The sequence below is a fragment of the Lolium rigidum genome, chromosome 6, assembly GCF_022539505.1.
Source record: "Lolium rigidum isolate FL_2022 chromosome 6, APGP_CSIRO_Lrig_0.1, whole genome shotgun sequence".
NCBI lineage: Eukaryota > Viridiplantae > Streptophyta > Magnoliopsida > Poales > Poaceae > Lolium > Lolium rigidum.
Window position 1 is genome coordinate 26,854,265 of NC_061513.1, and position 16,907 is coordinate 26,871,171.

A 16,907-nucleotide genomic window follows, 5' to 3' on the forward strand; every position below is an offset into this window, starting at 1 on the left:
GATATGCATTTCTAAATATCGACGAATCAAGCGCTCGCAGCCTCTGAAATATATTTATTATTAAATTTGTCGCATCAGACACATAACAAAACATGAATTGGGCGCAACAAAAACAAGTGTGACGGCATACATGATTTTTCTGTTCCCTCCAGATTCGTTGACTCTTTGATCATTTAGAGTACACAAAAAGTAATTTACACAAAAACTAAGTTAGTTCTCAGTAGATTGATATCACCCGTATTAATCTAAAGGCTTGTATTTAACACTGATCGATTTTATTTCACGCTGACCTACGCCAATCATAGACTTCGTGAAAGTTTCATGAGCGTTCGGCTGACCATGTTGAGCCGGTAGTTCTGGGCCAAGCAGAGTGTAATTTAGATCACAATTGTTGTGCTTTCCAGAAATATAGACAATAGTAGGCCAAAAAATCAAACTACTGTAAGTCCTTGAATCCACCGTGCATTAATTCTTATTATCCACCGATTGCAAAAACAAAACCATAAAAAAAACCCGCATGTAAGGAAAAAAAGAAGCAAATAATCGATGCTTCAAAATATGAGTTGTGTTCTCATAGTGTGAATCTAAGATGTAGGAGTGAAATAAAATTATATAAAAGAGTGGTTCAAACAATTTTAAAAATAGTTTGGTTACACATCTACTTGCAATTAGAAAATCTTTATTGTAATCCCACTTAAAAGTAGAAAAAAATGCAATTGCAACGACACTTACGGTTGAAAAAACCCGGTTACACCTGTACTTGCAATTGGAGAAAAATCCAGTTGTAGCCCCACTTGCAACTAAAAATAAGGAAAATGATTTGATTCCTCCGAGGGACGGAACGTCTGCTTGAGCGTGCGACGCGTGTCCCGGTCCCACCTAATCTTATCTATTCCTTGGCCTTTCTCCACCGCACCTTCTCCCTCCTTTTCCTCATTTCGTCTACAACTTTTCTGGTCAAATCGGAGTAGCTCAGCTGGTGCTACGCCGCCGCTGCCACCGCACGCCAGCCCACCAGGCCGCCGTCTCCCAGCCAACACGCCTCGTATCATAGCCACCACCACGCCGTCGTCGCCCCCCGACTCGCCGCCTTAGGCTGCCGCGCACCACACCTTTATGCCCCAAACCGACGGCCATGGTGTCGTTGCCTAATCGACGGTACCTCGGAGGAGGGATCCTCACGAGGGGGAGAAGAAGTAGGGGCCATAGGGCGGAGTGCACACGGGACGGTGGTACGCGATTTACCCAGATTCGGAACACCTGCACGATGACGGGGGCCTACTGCTGCTTGTCTGGAATTATCTGGGCGCTTTCGCGTTATTACAATGAGTTGTGGTTGTGCCTCTAGGGCTCCCAGGATCCGGCTTATAAAGGCGCACGGATCTAGGGTTTACATGGAGAGTCCTAGCCGGATTACAGGTTTGCCTAATTACGATACTATGTCTTGCCGTGCACGTCAAGGATCCGCCTTCCTCTATACGTCGTCCCGGATCCGGGTTCCTATCGGGCCTTCATGGATCCGAGTTCCTTCTAAGGTCGGTCGGATCTGCTCCTGGGCCGGACATCTTCCGTCAAGATCAACAGCAACTGGGCCGCCCGATGGGCCACATGCCTCATCACCATCTGTGGGCCACCCGGGCTTGCCGGATCTAGGCACTGTCGATGGTACACCCAAGAAGTATACCCACAACAGTAGCCCCCAGAGTTCTCCAAATTTCGCCTGCTGTTTCCGCCTTGCTAGTCCATCATGATCTCCGACAATATCAGTAACGCGGAGAAACTTGAAGAACTCCAACTTGCCAGGTCATTTTCTTCTTTTCCCAACTTTTAGTCGGAAAATGCTCCCATTCTGCGGGTCTTCATCCATCAACGATTTGAATACGTTTCCGGGTTACCCCCTGCTTCGAATGAGAACCAACTTATCCTCACGCAATTACCCGGAATCTTAAAAGACTCAAACGGTTCCGCCAATTCTGGCGCCATTTTCGCGCGATTTGTGTGGTAACTTATCTCTAGCCATTTTTACCGTCTAGGGTTTGGGACACGTGTCACGCATCCAACGGTGCGACGCTTGCGTTCCGACCACAGGATGCGGAGCACGAATCTCGTCCCTCCGGCCTATAAATATCCGCCGTCGACCCCTTAAGCCTCATTCACCCCCCTTTCTACCTCTCTGCATAGCGCCGCCTCGAGCCTCCTCTCCGCCGTGCCGGAATCTCGCCGGAGCTTCGCCGGAGTTGCTTCGCCGCCGCACGGTGTTCGTCCTGTTCTTAACTTCAGCGAGCCACCGCGCAGAAACCTCGACGCCGGCGACTCCGACCACCGCGGACTCCATCACGGTGAGCTCTCGAGCTTCGTTCTCGCGCCGTAGTCGATAGGGATGAACGTTAGGTTGACGACGCCGGATCCGACTAAGGAACATTTCCGCCAATGTCTTTTCTTCAGATGTCTTCAACGACTCCGCCTCCAACCTCTGAACCTATCCTGGCAACCCCAATCTCCTCCGCCCCTCCACCCTTCGTCCCAGTCAGGCTGGATCCTTCAAAGGATTCCGGCAAGGAGGCTGAAGGGACTTCCGCTAACCCGGAGAAAGCCTCCGGGGCGGATCAGGCGGAGCACCAGGCGGAAGAAATCGTCAAAAAGTCGAAGGCTCGTCAACGAGACTCCGAAGCCAAGGGAAAATGGTGGCCCTGCACCACCACTGAGATGGAGCTGAAGAACCTCGAGGCGGAGGGCTTCCTGCAACCCGGAAGCTGGAGGTCAGTTCCGAACGAACTAGCTCCAGCTCCGGAGGACAACGAGATGGTGCTGACGAAAGCACTGGTGGAGCGGGGCTTTTCATTTCCGCCTTCGGACTTCTTCCTGGAGATCCTGAAGGTCTATGGGCTCCAACCCCATAACATTTCTCCGAACAGCGTGCTTGCGATCTGCATTTTCTGGAACTAACCTATTAACAAGATGCCGAGGTGCCAGTTGCTGTTTTCTGCTGTTTTTGGTTTCAGAAATCCTAGTAACGAAATATTCTCGGAATCGGACGAAATCAAGACCCAGGGTCCTATTTTTCCCGGAGCCTTCCAGAACACCCGAGAGCCGCCAGAGGGAAGCCCTCGGGGCCCCACACCACACCCTGGCGCGGCCAGAGGGGGGGCCGCGCCGCCCTATGGTGTGGGCCCCCAGGCCCCCTCCGAGGCTGCCCTTCCGCCTATTTAAAGCCTCCGTCGCGAAAACCCTGAGACGAAGAACCACGATACGGAAAACCTTCCAGAGCCGCCGCCATCGCAAAGCCAAGATCTGGGGGACAGGAGTCTCTGTTCCGGCACGCCGCCGGGACGGGGAAGTGCCCCCGGAAGGCTTCTCCATCTCCACCGCTGCCATCTCCACTGCCATCTTCATCACCGCTGCTACTCCCATGAGGAGGGAGTAGTTCTCCATCGAGGCTCGGGGCTGTACCGGTAGCTATGTGGTTCATCTCTCTCCTATGTGCTTCAATACAATAATCTCATGAGCTGCCTTACATGATTGAGATTCATATGATGATGCTTGTAATCTAGATGTCATTATGCTAGTCAAGAGAGTTTTACTTATGTGATCTCCGGAGACTCCTTGTCCCACGTGTGTAAAGGTGATAGTGTGTGCACCGTGTGGGTCTCTTAGGCTATATTTCACAGAATACTTATTCACTGTTATGAATGGCGTAGTGAAGTGCTTATTTATATCTCTTTATGATTGCAATGTATTTTGTATCACAATTTATCTATGTGCTACTCTAGCAATGTTATTAAAGTAGTTTTATTCCTCCTACACGGTGTAATGGTGACAGTGTGTGCATCCGTGTTAGTACTTGGTTTATGCTATGATTATGATCTCTTGTAGATTATGAAGTTAACTATTGCTATGATAGTATTGATGTGTATTATTCCTCCTACATAGCATGAAGGTGACGAGTGTGCATGCTATGTTAGTACTTGGTTTAGTCTTATTGATCTTTCATGCACTCTAAGGTTATTTAAATATGAACATTGAATTGTGGAGCTTGTTAACTCCGGCATTGAGGGTTCGTGTAATCCTACGCAATGTGTTCATCATCCAACAAGAGTGTAGAGTATGCATTTATCTATTACTGTTATGTGATCAACGTTGAGAGTGTCCACTAGTGAAAGTCTAATCCCTAGGCCTTGTTCCTAAATATCGCTATCGCTGCTTGTTTACTTGTTTTACTTGCGTTACTACTGCTGCGTTACTACCGCTTGTTTCTTGTCCTGGGCAAAGCACTTTTCCGGTGCCGTTGCTACTGCTCATATATATTCATACCACCTGTATTTCACTATCTCTTCGCCGAACTAGTACACCTATTAGGTGTGTTGGGGACACAAGAGACTTCTTGCTTTGTGGTTGCGGGGTTGCATGAGAGGGATATCTTTGACCTCTTCCTCCCTGAGTTCGATAAACCTTGGGTGATCCACTTAAGGGAAACTTGCTGCTGTTCTACAAACCTCTGCTCTTGGAGGCCCAACACTGTCTACAAGAATAGAAGCTCCCGTAGACATCAGGGGGCTACCTCTCCCCTCTTCGCAGGCGTCCCTGCAAGGCACGACGTATGACCTAACTTCGGACTCCGCTACGCTTCGGCCCAAGCCTACCGATGACGGTTCTCGCTCCGCTTGTCAGAAGTTAACCTCCCTTTAGTATATGAATTTTTATCATAATATAATAAACTCCACTTTGAGACAAATTCCATCTTGTAGCATGAACTTCAACAATCTCCTAAACAACAAAGAAAAACACTTGCTGGCGCCAACATCCACTTAGGCTAAACCGTTATACCAACCAAGCTCGAGCAAAGCTTAAACTTGAAAACATGAACTGGCTTTGTCATCATATCAGTAGGATTATCATGAGTACTTATCTTGCATATCTTTAGTTTACCTGAAGCAAAAATGTCGTGGACATAATGGTACTTGATATCAATGTGATGTGTCCTCTAATGGAAAATTTGATCTTTAGTCAGGTATATTGCACTTTGACTTTAAGAAAATAAGTTAATGCAAGAATCATCTCCACAAAGCTCAACATACAAACCTTTCAACCAAACAGACTCTTTGCAAGCTTCAACAATTGCCATAAATTTGCTTCGGTCATAGATTGGGCAACAATAGGTTGTAACGTTAGCTTCCAACTCAAAACACATCCACCAACAGTGAACACATAACATGTGAGGGATCATCTCTTATCCAAATCGGCAGCAAAATCTGAATTCACATAGCCTACGAGTCCCTCACCGGTCTTGCCAAACTTCAAGCAAGCTTTGAATGTGCCACGAAGGTACCTGAAAATCGACTGAACATCTTTCCAATGTTCTTTACCAGAATTAGCCATGTATCGACTGACCAAACTCATAGCATATGACAAATCAGGGCGAGAACAAACTATGGCATACCTCAAGGAACCAACAACACTAGAATATGGAACTCGAGACATCTACTCAATATCTTCATCAGTACTAGGACATTGCAATGCTGATAATTTGAAGTGAGGAGCAATTGGTGTACTAACAGAATTTGCATCATGCATATTAAAACGATGAAGAACTTTCTGAATGTAATTTTGCTGACTAAGAAATAACACACTAGATTTTCTGTCTCTTGTAATTTTCATACCTATTATTTTCTTAGTAGCACCAAGATCCTTCATCTCAAACTCACTACTTAATTGTGACTTTAAAGTAGTGATCTCTTTCTTGTTCTTGGCAGCAATCAACATATCATCAACATATAACAACAAGTATATTGGTGATCCATTAACAAACTTGATATAAACACAACTATCATACTGAGATCCCTTAAACTTATGTGCAATCATAAATGAATCAAACCTTTTATATCACTGTCTTGGAGACTGTTTCAAACCATAAAGGGACCTCTTCAACTTGCAAACAAGATCATCCTTATCAGGCACAACAAAACCTTCTGGCTGGTCCATATATATCCCCTCCTCGAACTCACCATGCAGAAAAACAGTCTTTACATCTAGCTGCTCAAGCTCAAGATCATGCATAGCCACAATACCAAAGAATGAACGAATGGAACTATGGTTCACAATCGGATAGAATACATCATTATACTCAATACATGGAATTTGGCTGAAACCTTTTGCTACTAACCTTGCTTTAAACCTTGGAGGCTCATTAGGAGACAAATCTTCCTTTCTTTTAAATATCCACTTACAGTGGATAACCCTCTTTTGTTTAGGCAATCGCACCACATCCCATGTGTCATTCTTGTCAAGTGATTGCATCTCCTCTTGCATAGCAGAAATCCACTTCTCGCAGTCAACGGATGCAATGGCCTCAGCATATGTAGCAGGTTCAGTATCATGCTCCACCTGTTCAGCACAACTCAAAGCATGATGAACAAGATTACACTCTTCAATTAAACGAGGACGTGGACCTTTGTTACACCTCGGTCTATCGGCAGCAGTGGAACTATTTGTTTGCTGCAAAACAGGTGGTGAGTGATGAACAACAATGTTCTCGTTCTCCGAAACATCAATTTCTTTCTCCTCCACGTGCTCCACCTGCACGCTAATCCTCTGTTGCTCATCATCAGAAACATCAGAAAAATCAATAGCATCAGAAACATCTGTAGATGAACTCTTATAAAACATGATAGCCTCATTAAAGACAACATTCCTGATATGCAAAACTTTGTTAGTTTCAGGATTCCATAACTTATATGCCATAACACCTGAACCATAACCAAAAACACAGACTTAACATCTGTAGGCTCTAGCTTTCCATTATCAACATGAGCATAAGCAATGCAACCAAAAACTCTCAACTATGAATAATCAGCAGGTGAACCAGACCATACCTCAATAGGAGTTTTCTTATCAAGCGGAATGCAAGGTGACATGTTTATCAAGTAACAAGCGGTGGCGGCTGCTTCAGCCCAAAAACGTCTATGCATACCAGCATTAGACAACATCCAACGAGCCTTGGAGATGATGGTTTTGTTCATCCTCTCCACCACACCATCCTGCTGAGGAGTATATGGGATGGTGTGGTTCCTAACAATGCCTTCGTCGCTGCAATAATCTTTCAAAATAGTAGAACAAAACTCCATGCCATTGTCAGTACGAAACAATTTAACTTTCTTTTCTATTTCCTTCTCTACCATAACTTTCCACTTTCTAAAAGCATCAAACACATCAGATTTATGTTTCAGAAAGAAAGGCCACACTTTTCTGGAGTAATCATCTATGATAGTAAGCATGTAATTTGCACCACCAAGAGATGTCTTGCGGGAAGGTCCCCACAAATCAGCATGCACATAATCTAGAATTCCTTTAGTGGTATGAACGGAAGCATTGCATTTAACTCGTCTATGCTTACCAAAAATGCAGTGCTCACAGAACTCAAACTTACTCAAATTGCAGCCATCTAGCAGATCTCTCGTGTGCAATTCTGCCATGCCATGTTCACTCATATGTCCAAGACGCACATGCCACAAATTAGTTTTACTAGGTTCATTAGGAATAACAATAGCAGCAATACCAGACAAAGAATAACAATAGTAGCAATACCAGACAAAGTGCTACCTCGAAGAACACATAACTTTGTAGAATTCATATCACCAATCATGTGAACGAGAGAACCTTTTGATACATTCAGAACTCCGCGAGAACCTGAGTGTTTGTACCCATCAACATCAACGGTACTGAGAGAGATCAGATTTTTGTCCATGCCAGGTATGTGTCTCACATCTGTCAGAGTGTGTGTCATGCCATCGTGCATCTTGATCTGAACGGAGCCAATGCCCACGATCTCACGTGGGTTGTTATTCCATACGCACAACATCTCCACTCTGCACAAACTCGTAAGAACTGAACCAGTCTTTGTTACAACAAATATGAAAAAAATCATGCAGAATCAAGGATGCACTCATCATTACCAGAAACACAACCAGCAAACACAACTAGGAAATCGCCATTAGAATTATCACTGGAAACAACAATAGCCTTACCATCACCATCAGATTTGTTTTTCGGTTAGTAAGTACCGTTTCTATTCTCTTTGTTTTGCAACTTCCAGTAATCATCAATATTGTGCTTAGTTTTTTTTACAATACTTGCAGAACTTACCATATCGTCCCTTGGACTTTGAGCGATCTTTATCGGTCTTGCTCTTATCTTTGTTGTAGTTGTTGTTTCTGTTCTCGGTCCTGCCTTGGACATGCAGTGCTTCTGCCTTAGATGACGAACCCTCTGCCTGCACCATAGATTTCATCTTTTCCCTCTGCTGGAGGGCCTCATAATCTTCGTCAAGGGTTAGTTCATCACGGCTGTATAACAAGGTTTCTCGAAAATTAGCAAAAGAATTAGGCAATGAGACTAACAATATAAGAGCGAGATCCTCATCCTCATAATTTACTTCCATGGACAGCAAATCAGAGACGATCTCTCTAAAGATCGATAGGTGATTAATCACAGACACATCTTCTTGCAGCTTGTGCGAGAACAACTTCATCTTCACGTGCATCTTAGTGGTTAGGTCTTTCGACATGCAGATCGATTCCAGTATCAACCACAGGGTCGCTGCAGATTTCTCAGCCAGCACTTCGTGCAAGATATTGTTGGATAGATGAAGTTGAATTAAAGAAAAAACCTTACGGTCATTTCTCTTTTCATCGCCGGTCCAAATATTGACATCTTTCTTGCCAAATCCATCAAGAGCTTCATCCAGATCAGAAGATTGGATAAGGATCGCCCTCATCTTCGCTTGCTACAGAAAAAAATCTTGTGGTATAATCCAGCTGTGGTAGATCGAACTTCAAGGAAGACATGTCACAAACCCTAGATTGAAACACGGGCTCTGATACCACTTATTATAAACGCGAAAAGCAAATAACGAAGAACGATAAAAGAAAACGCAGCGGAGACACGAGATTTAACGTGGAAAACCCCTTCCAACACAGAGGAGAAAAAAACCACGGCCGCCAACCAGCAAAACTTCACTATATTGGAAAGTGTTTACAAACGCCGTGGGTTATCTTATAATCTGATGATTCCTAGCCGGCGGCTTACAAGATATATATACAAACCTACCGGCGACGGACCTCGCTCCGCTCGTCAGAAGTTAACCTCCCTTCAGTATATGAATTTGGATCATAATATAACACTAAACTTGCACTTTAATTAAACATTTGATATTAGGTTGACATCGTAACTAAGTTCGAAACCTACTATGATCTATCGCACTGACATGACAGTGAGTTAGCATCCATTTCACTACGTGGAGAGCAAACATAGGACAAGTTTTAACAAAGGACGTTTTATGTTACTGCTAGCATCTATTAAGAAAGAGCCACAAACACCATACTTTTATTTCAGAGCACATGGGTGTGTTAAAACTCAACATAGAGAAGATGGGCAATATTTCGATCACATCATGATCATTACTACTAGCATACATGTCGACCATACTCTCGCCATCTCGTGCCGAGCATCAGTCGATCACTTCGGCGCCGTCGGCATCCCTCGGAACATCTCTCTGCACGCGGAGAACATGGCAACAAGCTGACCCCTCTCCGGCAGGCACTGCTTGACGTGCTCATCCTCGATGTAGGCTTTCGCCCAGCGGGTGAGACCGGGGAACTCCTCGTTGGTGACTAGTGTCACCCCGCAGATGTCCTCGAAGACGCCAAGCCAGTGGGCAAGGCCGGCGGCAGCGATGTCCACGAGGCCTATGGTGTCGCCGCCGAAGAAACTGTTCCCGTTCAGTTGCCCCTCCAAAAGCAGCAGGTTCCCCTTGGCTTCATTCACAAAGGCCTCCTGCACCTTGCCGCCGACGTCGGCGGTCGACCAGAACGACATCCAGAACGACCTTGCAAACTGCAGATCAATGTTCAGCTAACCATTGTACAAGTGTAGAGAATGAGATCCTCTGCTTGGTGGCTTACCTTCTCATCAATGAAGCGAGCCCAGAAGCGGGCCTCGGCCCTCTTGTGCGGGTCGGTGGGGAGTATTGATGGTCCGGCAAAGGCTTCGTCAATGTACTCGATGATGACGAGGGACTCGCAGATGGCCGGCCGGTCGCCATGGAGGAGGACGGGGATCATCTTGTGGACAGGGTTGTGCGTGAGCAGCAGGTCACTCTTGTTGCGCAGGTCTTCTAGGACGAGCTCGTAGGGAACTCCCTTAAGCCTCAGGACCACCTCCACACGGTGGCTGAACCCGCTGCCGAATGTGCCGATGAGCTTCACGGCCGGCTCGCCCATTCTTTCTTGCTTGTGATTGAGCGGTGGTGCCAGTGCCCTGGATAATATTTAGGTGGTAATTGAATGGTGATTTGGTTGACTAAACGGCTCGTATTTGTAGTCCCAAAAATGTCTCTCTGCGGCTCCTTCCGCAAGAAGATCATTGAGCTTAATTTCCACAAGTTTCTTTTAGGGTTCTTCGATCAGAGAGTCGAATCGTTTTGTCTGCATGACTACTCAGTTATTGCTGCCTCTGAACCCGTAATCTCGAACGTTTAAACAAACTTATCAGGACCTAATCGATGTTTCGTTGAATGGAGAATCTCGGGAGTCCGGACCCACGCTTGCTGCACCTCCAGTAGACTGCATTGAGAATTTGAGACGTCATGGCCAACATTTTATTTTGGCACATATTTTGGTTCTTTTATAGGTTGGCTAGGGCTTAGTGCGACTGACGTTGATTTGGGGTGATTTAGTTCATTGCCCGATGGATTTTTTTTCAACTTAAGGCTCACTTTATTCATTGCTCAACAAAGATAGATCGTCAAGTATTTACATGACTTAAAAAACATGGAGATGGATCACCAACCCATAAAAACACAAAATCATAATCAAAGCTAAGTGTAGCTAAATTATGTGACGTCTTATTTTCCTTTCTCGGACAATGCTGAAACAAATTTTACCAATTCGATGTGCAAACTGAACGCAATTTGGAAGAATCACATCGTAGGGACTCAAAATCTCAATCACACCATTTCATGCATTGGTAAGTTCTAGATTATCCGATTCAGTGAATTAAGTGTTGTCTACCTTGAAAGCGTTTGGTATCCTGCATTTATTTTTCGGCGCGGTCTTGCAGTACAAAGGTGGGCAGGGTTAGGCAAAAACACGATTTGGGCCTGTTGTGTAGCCCATTTGGTTGCATGCATGAGAGGTGGTTGCATGGGTTGTTTACTCTCCCCCACTTTGTTGAATGAAGTGTTGTCTACCTAGAAAGCGTTTGGAAACCTACATTTATTAGATGACAAGATTTATATTTTGCAGAGAACAAAGATAGAATTTGCTAACAATGTCATTTCCTTCAAATGCAACACATGACAGGCTCAAGCTTGTGGATAACAAACCTCGGGACAACCCACTGCTATGCCGCTGAATGTGGGTTCTTCGATGAAGTCTAGAGCATATTCAATGTTCATGAGGTCCTAACAGACAAGAAATTGCAAAGGAATCAAGTGTAATTGATGCTAAGTCAGAAAATCCAAAATCGGTAACAAACCCAAACCCTAGAATTCAAGGTCTCGAGCTCTCGTCGTCATTCTAGCTCGACATGGCGATTTCGGCACTCGCACATTCAACTCAAGGAAAAGGAGGCAATATTTTTGACGGGAACGCCATCATCGATGACCAAAGATGAGGGAGCTAGCTGACTCCTACAGAGCGACGAAGGGTGGTATTATAATTATGAAAAGTAAAAGGAAAACGGAAATAAATGTCATAAAAAAAATTTATGGAATAAGTTGCATATGTTATTTGTTTAGTTGAGTTTGAAATGTTTTTTGGACCTTAACTGAAGCCACACTTACGTGGTAGACCTTTTCAGCTAAGAACATATTGAACTTAACTTCTTGTCATTTGATTATGAAAAGTCATCGGTATATACACGATGGTGTGAACAAGGTGTGACTACTCGTACAAAGGTACAATAGATACTCTAAAGATTCATGTCAAAGTCTAGTCTTCTTATGTCATCTTTAAGTTATAACATATGAGACATAAAAAGGTTATACAAGCCATTAAAGATGCTTATGATACGAGCAATGGAACTCAACACTATGATGGACAATGATCTTAAGCATGCCATCAAGTATCTATATTTGGAATATACATGTCGTACCCATGTTGAATCCATGTTTCCTTTCTACAATAAAAATGAAGTTTCTTAAAAGAGCCATCCTAAGACAAAATGTAGGACCAAATTCTCAATACATAAGCTTGATTATGAATCATTTATATCCTACATACAAGTTTGTTCAATTCTCCATAGTACTTACTCATTTACTATTACGCAACATTATTTTACTGTTATGCATATTGGAGACTAATGTTTAATTTTACTTCATGTAATGATTCTGGGGATTTTCCTTTAAGATACCTTTTATTTGTATTACAACCCTACACGACAGAAAAACCTTATTTTCTTATTTTTGACTTTTAGGGACTTTCATGAACTCAAAGGGACCTGATATTTTTTCTAGCATTTTTTTATGGAAAACAAAGACCTGGAGCACTTGGGCCTCAGCTGGAGCCGAGGGAGGGCCAAGATGGAGGGCCACAATGCAGCCAGATACCCTTGCTACACGGATGGGTCCCATTGCCCCTCGTTGCTCTTTTGTCGTCCATCTTTGCATCGATCTCTTTGTCTTGACCTAAAACCATCTATACAAATGGTCCTGATTGCGATGTCATGATGGGAGGAAGCAGAAATAGAAAGCCACGAAAGAGAGAGTCTGCAGTCCACCGTCGGAGAAAGATTGGAGAGGCTACCGCTTCCGGAATCGCCTCCGACCGCCTAATCTTCTTCCTCGCCAACATATCCTCCTTGCTCTCCACCGTGAGACGGAAGTAGTAGACCATCTGGACTTGTGGTTTGTCGTAGTAACTTGATCCAATCTCTGTAGGTATGATCATTATTCTAGCCAGTATGAGCTTCCCTACATGATTACAATGTTGTCGATGTAATTCATGTCGTGGATATTATGGTATGAGATGATATGTGTTATGCATTTTGCCTTTGTGTTGAAACTTTATAGTTTCTCATATTTTGGAAGCATGTTTATGATATCTATGTATTGGATTATTATTATAAGTCACATAACTATCTGGCTAATGCTAGTGGTAATGCATTGTCTTCCAACATCACGAGGTATTTGACAACACTAAGTGTAGGAGATGAGAGGGATGTGGTATGCGCACAAGAATATTTTTTTTGTTGTAGTGTGTTTTTACATAAAGAAGTCTGATGTATGTAGATGAGGGGTGTAGCAAATTCACGGCACAACCGAGTGATAGAAATGGTATTAGTACCACCAATACCTTTTTCTAGGGGTAAAGGGGGAGTATGACATCGATAAGTGATAATAATCTCACGCTGCGTGACACGAACACACATATCGGAACTTTTTTAACTATGTATTTTAGAACATTTAGCCGCTATAAAAGCTAACCATTAAAGCATGGCAATTATGTACAGAATTTATCATCTTGTAGCATGATCACCACCACTGTTTGACACAGAGAGAGAGAGAGAGATCAAGTGAAACCATGAACACAAGTCCATTTTTCCTATAAAAGTAAACATTTGTCTTTTTATCTTGATTTTAGAGGATTGGGACACTTCTATATTTTATTTTTACTTTAAAGCATCAAGTTAAACCACCTTTGTTACATTGTTTTATTTAGTGCATAGACAACTAGAATTGTGACACTCTAGTTGGAGAGAGTAAATAACCTTTTCTTCTTGCTCTTGCGGTTTGATACCCATATTTCCACATTGAGACATGCTACAATGATCTCCAGTTCTTGGGGCTATCACTATGTTATACCTGGAGGGATATTGTTGAGAAAGAGGCATGTTCCCTTTCCACGTGTCTTTTCAAAAACAATTTTCCACACCATTTTCTATTGTAAAGGAACCTCGTTCAATGAACTCATCTTCAGCTTTCGCAAGGACCTTCTTGAAAAGGGAACCCGTAGGGTTCGCCTTTACGGATAACAACTTGGAGTGCTTATATTTATTTTGGATTAAGTCCTGCCATACACCTTGTTCAGAGAAGAGTTTATAGAGTCACTTGCTTAGTAAATACCTATTCTTTATCTCAATCACTTGCACTCCACGTCCGTCTTGACCTTTGGAGAGGCAAATGATTTTTCATTGAGTCAGTCTATTCTTCCTCTTATGGTTATCACATTCCCAAAAAAAAATTATCCAAAGTAATCAATTTTTTTTCATAGCCCTGTAAATGTTTCAAAGTAGAATAACATGAACATTGATAAGGTAGTTAAAACTGAATTAATTAGCACTGGCCAATCACCGTAAGAGTGAAGTTTGCCCACCCAACTTGCGAGCTTCGTCTCAAAATGGCCGTCTATGGCTTTCCATTTACCATTCTTAAGTTTGCATTGACGAATAGGAATTCCAAAATATTTGAATGGGAATGAGCTGGCCTCACAGCCAAAGAGGTTGATGTAATCCTCTTGTACACCTTTTGCTTTACCGAAATGGAATTTCTCTTCTACTTGAGTGTGTGTTTCATAATATCAGTATAACTCTGAGTTTCCGTCCAATGTTGCTATTTGAAGTTGCTTTAACGAGAAACTTAGTAGAATTCGTTTTTGATTTTGAGAATTAACTTGTTTAGCTGCTACTCAATTGGTATTAGAATTAAATTGAAAGTTTCATGTATTTCATCTAATGCCTTTTTTTCATGACTCTCTGTCATTTATGTGGAATTGCCAAATAAAATAAAATCATGATCAACTTCATTTCATTTCTACCAAATGAAGGGGTGTGAAACGAGCCCTTATCAAAATTATTCGGTAAACTTACACATTATTCAGGTGCACTGACAAATCATGTCACGAAAGGTATAGCTTCCAACAAGAGCTCGGTCTTCCGAGGCGTTGTCATACCATAGCCCTCGGCCATATCAAGTTTATCTGGGTTTTCACCGCTAGGAAGCTTCCAGTCAAAGTGGTAGAGAAGGCTCGCCAAAGCCATCTCTATGTTTGACACCCCAAACATCATGCCAGGGCACATCCTCCGGCCGGCACCACCAGGGAGGAACCTGAAGTCCGTACCACTGTAGTCCACTATATCACTCTCGAACCTCTCGGGCTTGAAATCACTCGCGTCGGCCCAGCTCTCCTCGCCCTTTCCAATGGCCCACACGTTCACCAATACTGTGGCACCCCGAGGAACATCGTAGCCCATGATCTTGCTCGGTTCCTTGCACAACCTCGGGAGGAGCAATGGCACCGGAGGGTGCAACCTGAAGGTCTCCTTGATGACCATTTTGAGGTATTGGAGCCGGCCATCGATGTCGGCTTCCATCACCTTTGTCTTACCGTGCAGGACTCGTCGGACTTCGGACTGTGCGATGGCCATGATCCGTTGGCTCTTCATAAGCTCCGACATGGCCCAAATTGTTGTCGTTGCGGTTGTCTCAGAGCCCGCCGAGAAAATATCCTGTCAACATGATGTAAATATCAGGAAATCTATTTTTGCTAGTACATACATGAGGATGCGATTGTAGATGTAGGTGGCGGTGAGTTATGATGGCTTACGAACAAGACACCGTTGACATTTTCGTTGGTGAGGGTGATGCCCATCCCACCATCCCTCTGGAAGCGAAGCAGAGTTGTGAGGATGTCTTCCCTCTCATGGCCACCAACGTCGGCTTGGGCTGCTTCCAGACTACTCTCCATCGCCCTCTTGTGATCACGGACCATGGCGTCCACGATGGACTGGATCCGCTCGCGCACCTCCAACGCCGCCCTCAGGGTTCCGCCGCCGAGTGCCCGAGCCAGGCGAGACGCCGGGAACAAGTCGGAGAGGTTGAAACCGGACATGATGGCGAGCCCCCTGTCGAGCTCCTCGAGGTACACCGCCCGCTGCTCGCACCGGTCCCCGACGGAGACTCTCATGATAACATCGTTCATCATGACCTTCACCAGCTCACTGACGTTGACCACCACCGGCCCCAAAGCCGGCATGCTGGAGGCGATGGACCGCACGAGCAGCGCCGCCTCCTCCTCCCGGACAGGACGGAACGACCGGACGCGCCCCGGGCTGAGCAGCTCCACCGCGCAGAGCTTCCGCACCGCCTTCCAGTGCCGGCTGTCGTGGCGCGCGAAGGAGATGTTCTGGCCCCCGTAGGTGAAGATGTCCGCGGTGGCGTACACCGGCCGGTCGGCGAACACGGCGTCGTGCACCTTCATCACCTCCCTGGCCGCCTCCGGCGAAGAGAGCACCAGCGTGGGGACATGGCCAAGGTGGATTAGCATCACTGGGCCGTACCGCCGGGCGAGCCTGTGCATGGCCTGGTGCGGCAGGGCACCCAGAAGGAAGTGCATGTGCCCGATCAGCGGCAGCGCCCATGGGCCGGGAGGCAGGTTTAGGTTGCCGGCGCCGCGTCTGAGCTTGAGCTTCAGGCGGAGTACGGTGACTAAAAGGACGAAGAGGAAAGTGTAGCACACGAGTTGTATGGATGTGGTTTCTGCCATTGGAGTAGCTCGATAGGTGGTAGTTGGTCGAGGATTGAAGATTAGCTATATAGTAGAACGGTAACATGGTCAACAAATCGCCACATAGAACGGTAACAAGTCAGCAAATCGACGTGGCCTTTCAGTGAGCTTAATTTAAGAGCTCATGTTTGTATTTTTTTTTCTTTCGATTGACTGCTTGGATATGCATTTCTAAATATCGACGAATCAAGCGCTCGCAGCCTCTGAAATATATCGATTGAGCGTGCGACGCGTGTCCCGGTCCCACCTAATCTTATCTATTCCTTGGCCTTTCTCCACCGCACCTTCTCCCTCCTTTTCCTCATTTCGTCTACAACTTTTCTGGTCAAATCGGAGTAGCTCAGCTGGTGC

The 16,907-nt window shown here is 44.8% G+C and overlaps 2 protein-coding genes across 2 annotated transcripts; both read right to left on the reverse strand.

Moving 5' to 3' along the window:
* Positions 1–9,510: 9,510 nt before the first annotated feature.
* On the reverse strand, positions 9,511–10,274 carry LOC124668582 (probable glutathione S-transferase). The gene is made up of 2 exons (XM_047205691.1): positions 9,957–10,274; positions 9,511–9,888 (listed from the first exon to the last, which is right to left on the reverse strand). The coding sequence occupies exons 1-2, from the start codon at positions 10,272–10,274 to the stop codon at positions 9,511–9,513; spliced, it is 696 nt and encodes a 231-aa protein (XP_047061647.1).
* A 4,609-nt stretch (positions 10,275–14,883) lies between these two features.
* Positions 14,884–16,535, reverse strand: LOC124662342 (zealexin A1 synthase-like). The gene is made up of 2 exons (XM_047200191.1): positions 15,597–16,535; positions 14,884–15,498 (listed from the first exon to the last, which is right to left on the reverse strand). Exons 1-2 carry the CDS (start codon positions 16,533–16,535, stop codon positions 14,884–14,886), a joined length of 1,554 nt encoding a protein of 517 aa, XP_047056147.1.
* Positions 16,536–16,907: the final 372 nt, after the last annotated feature.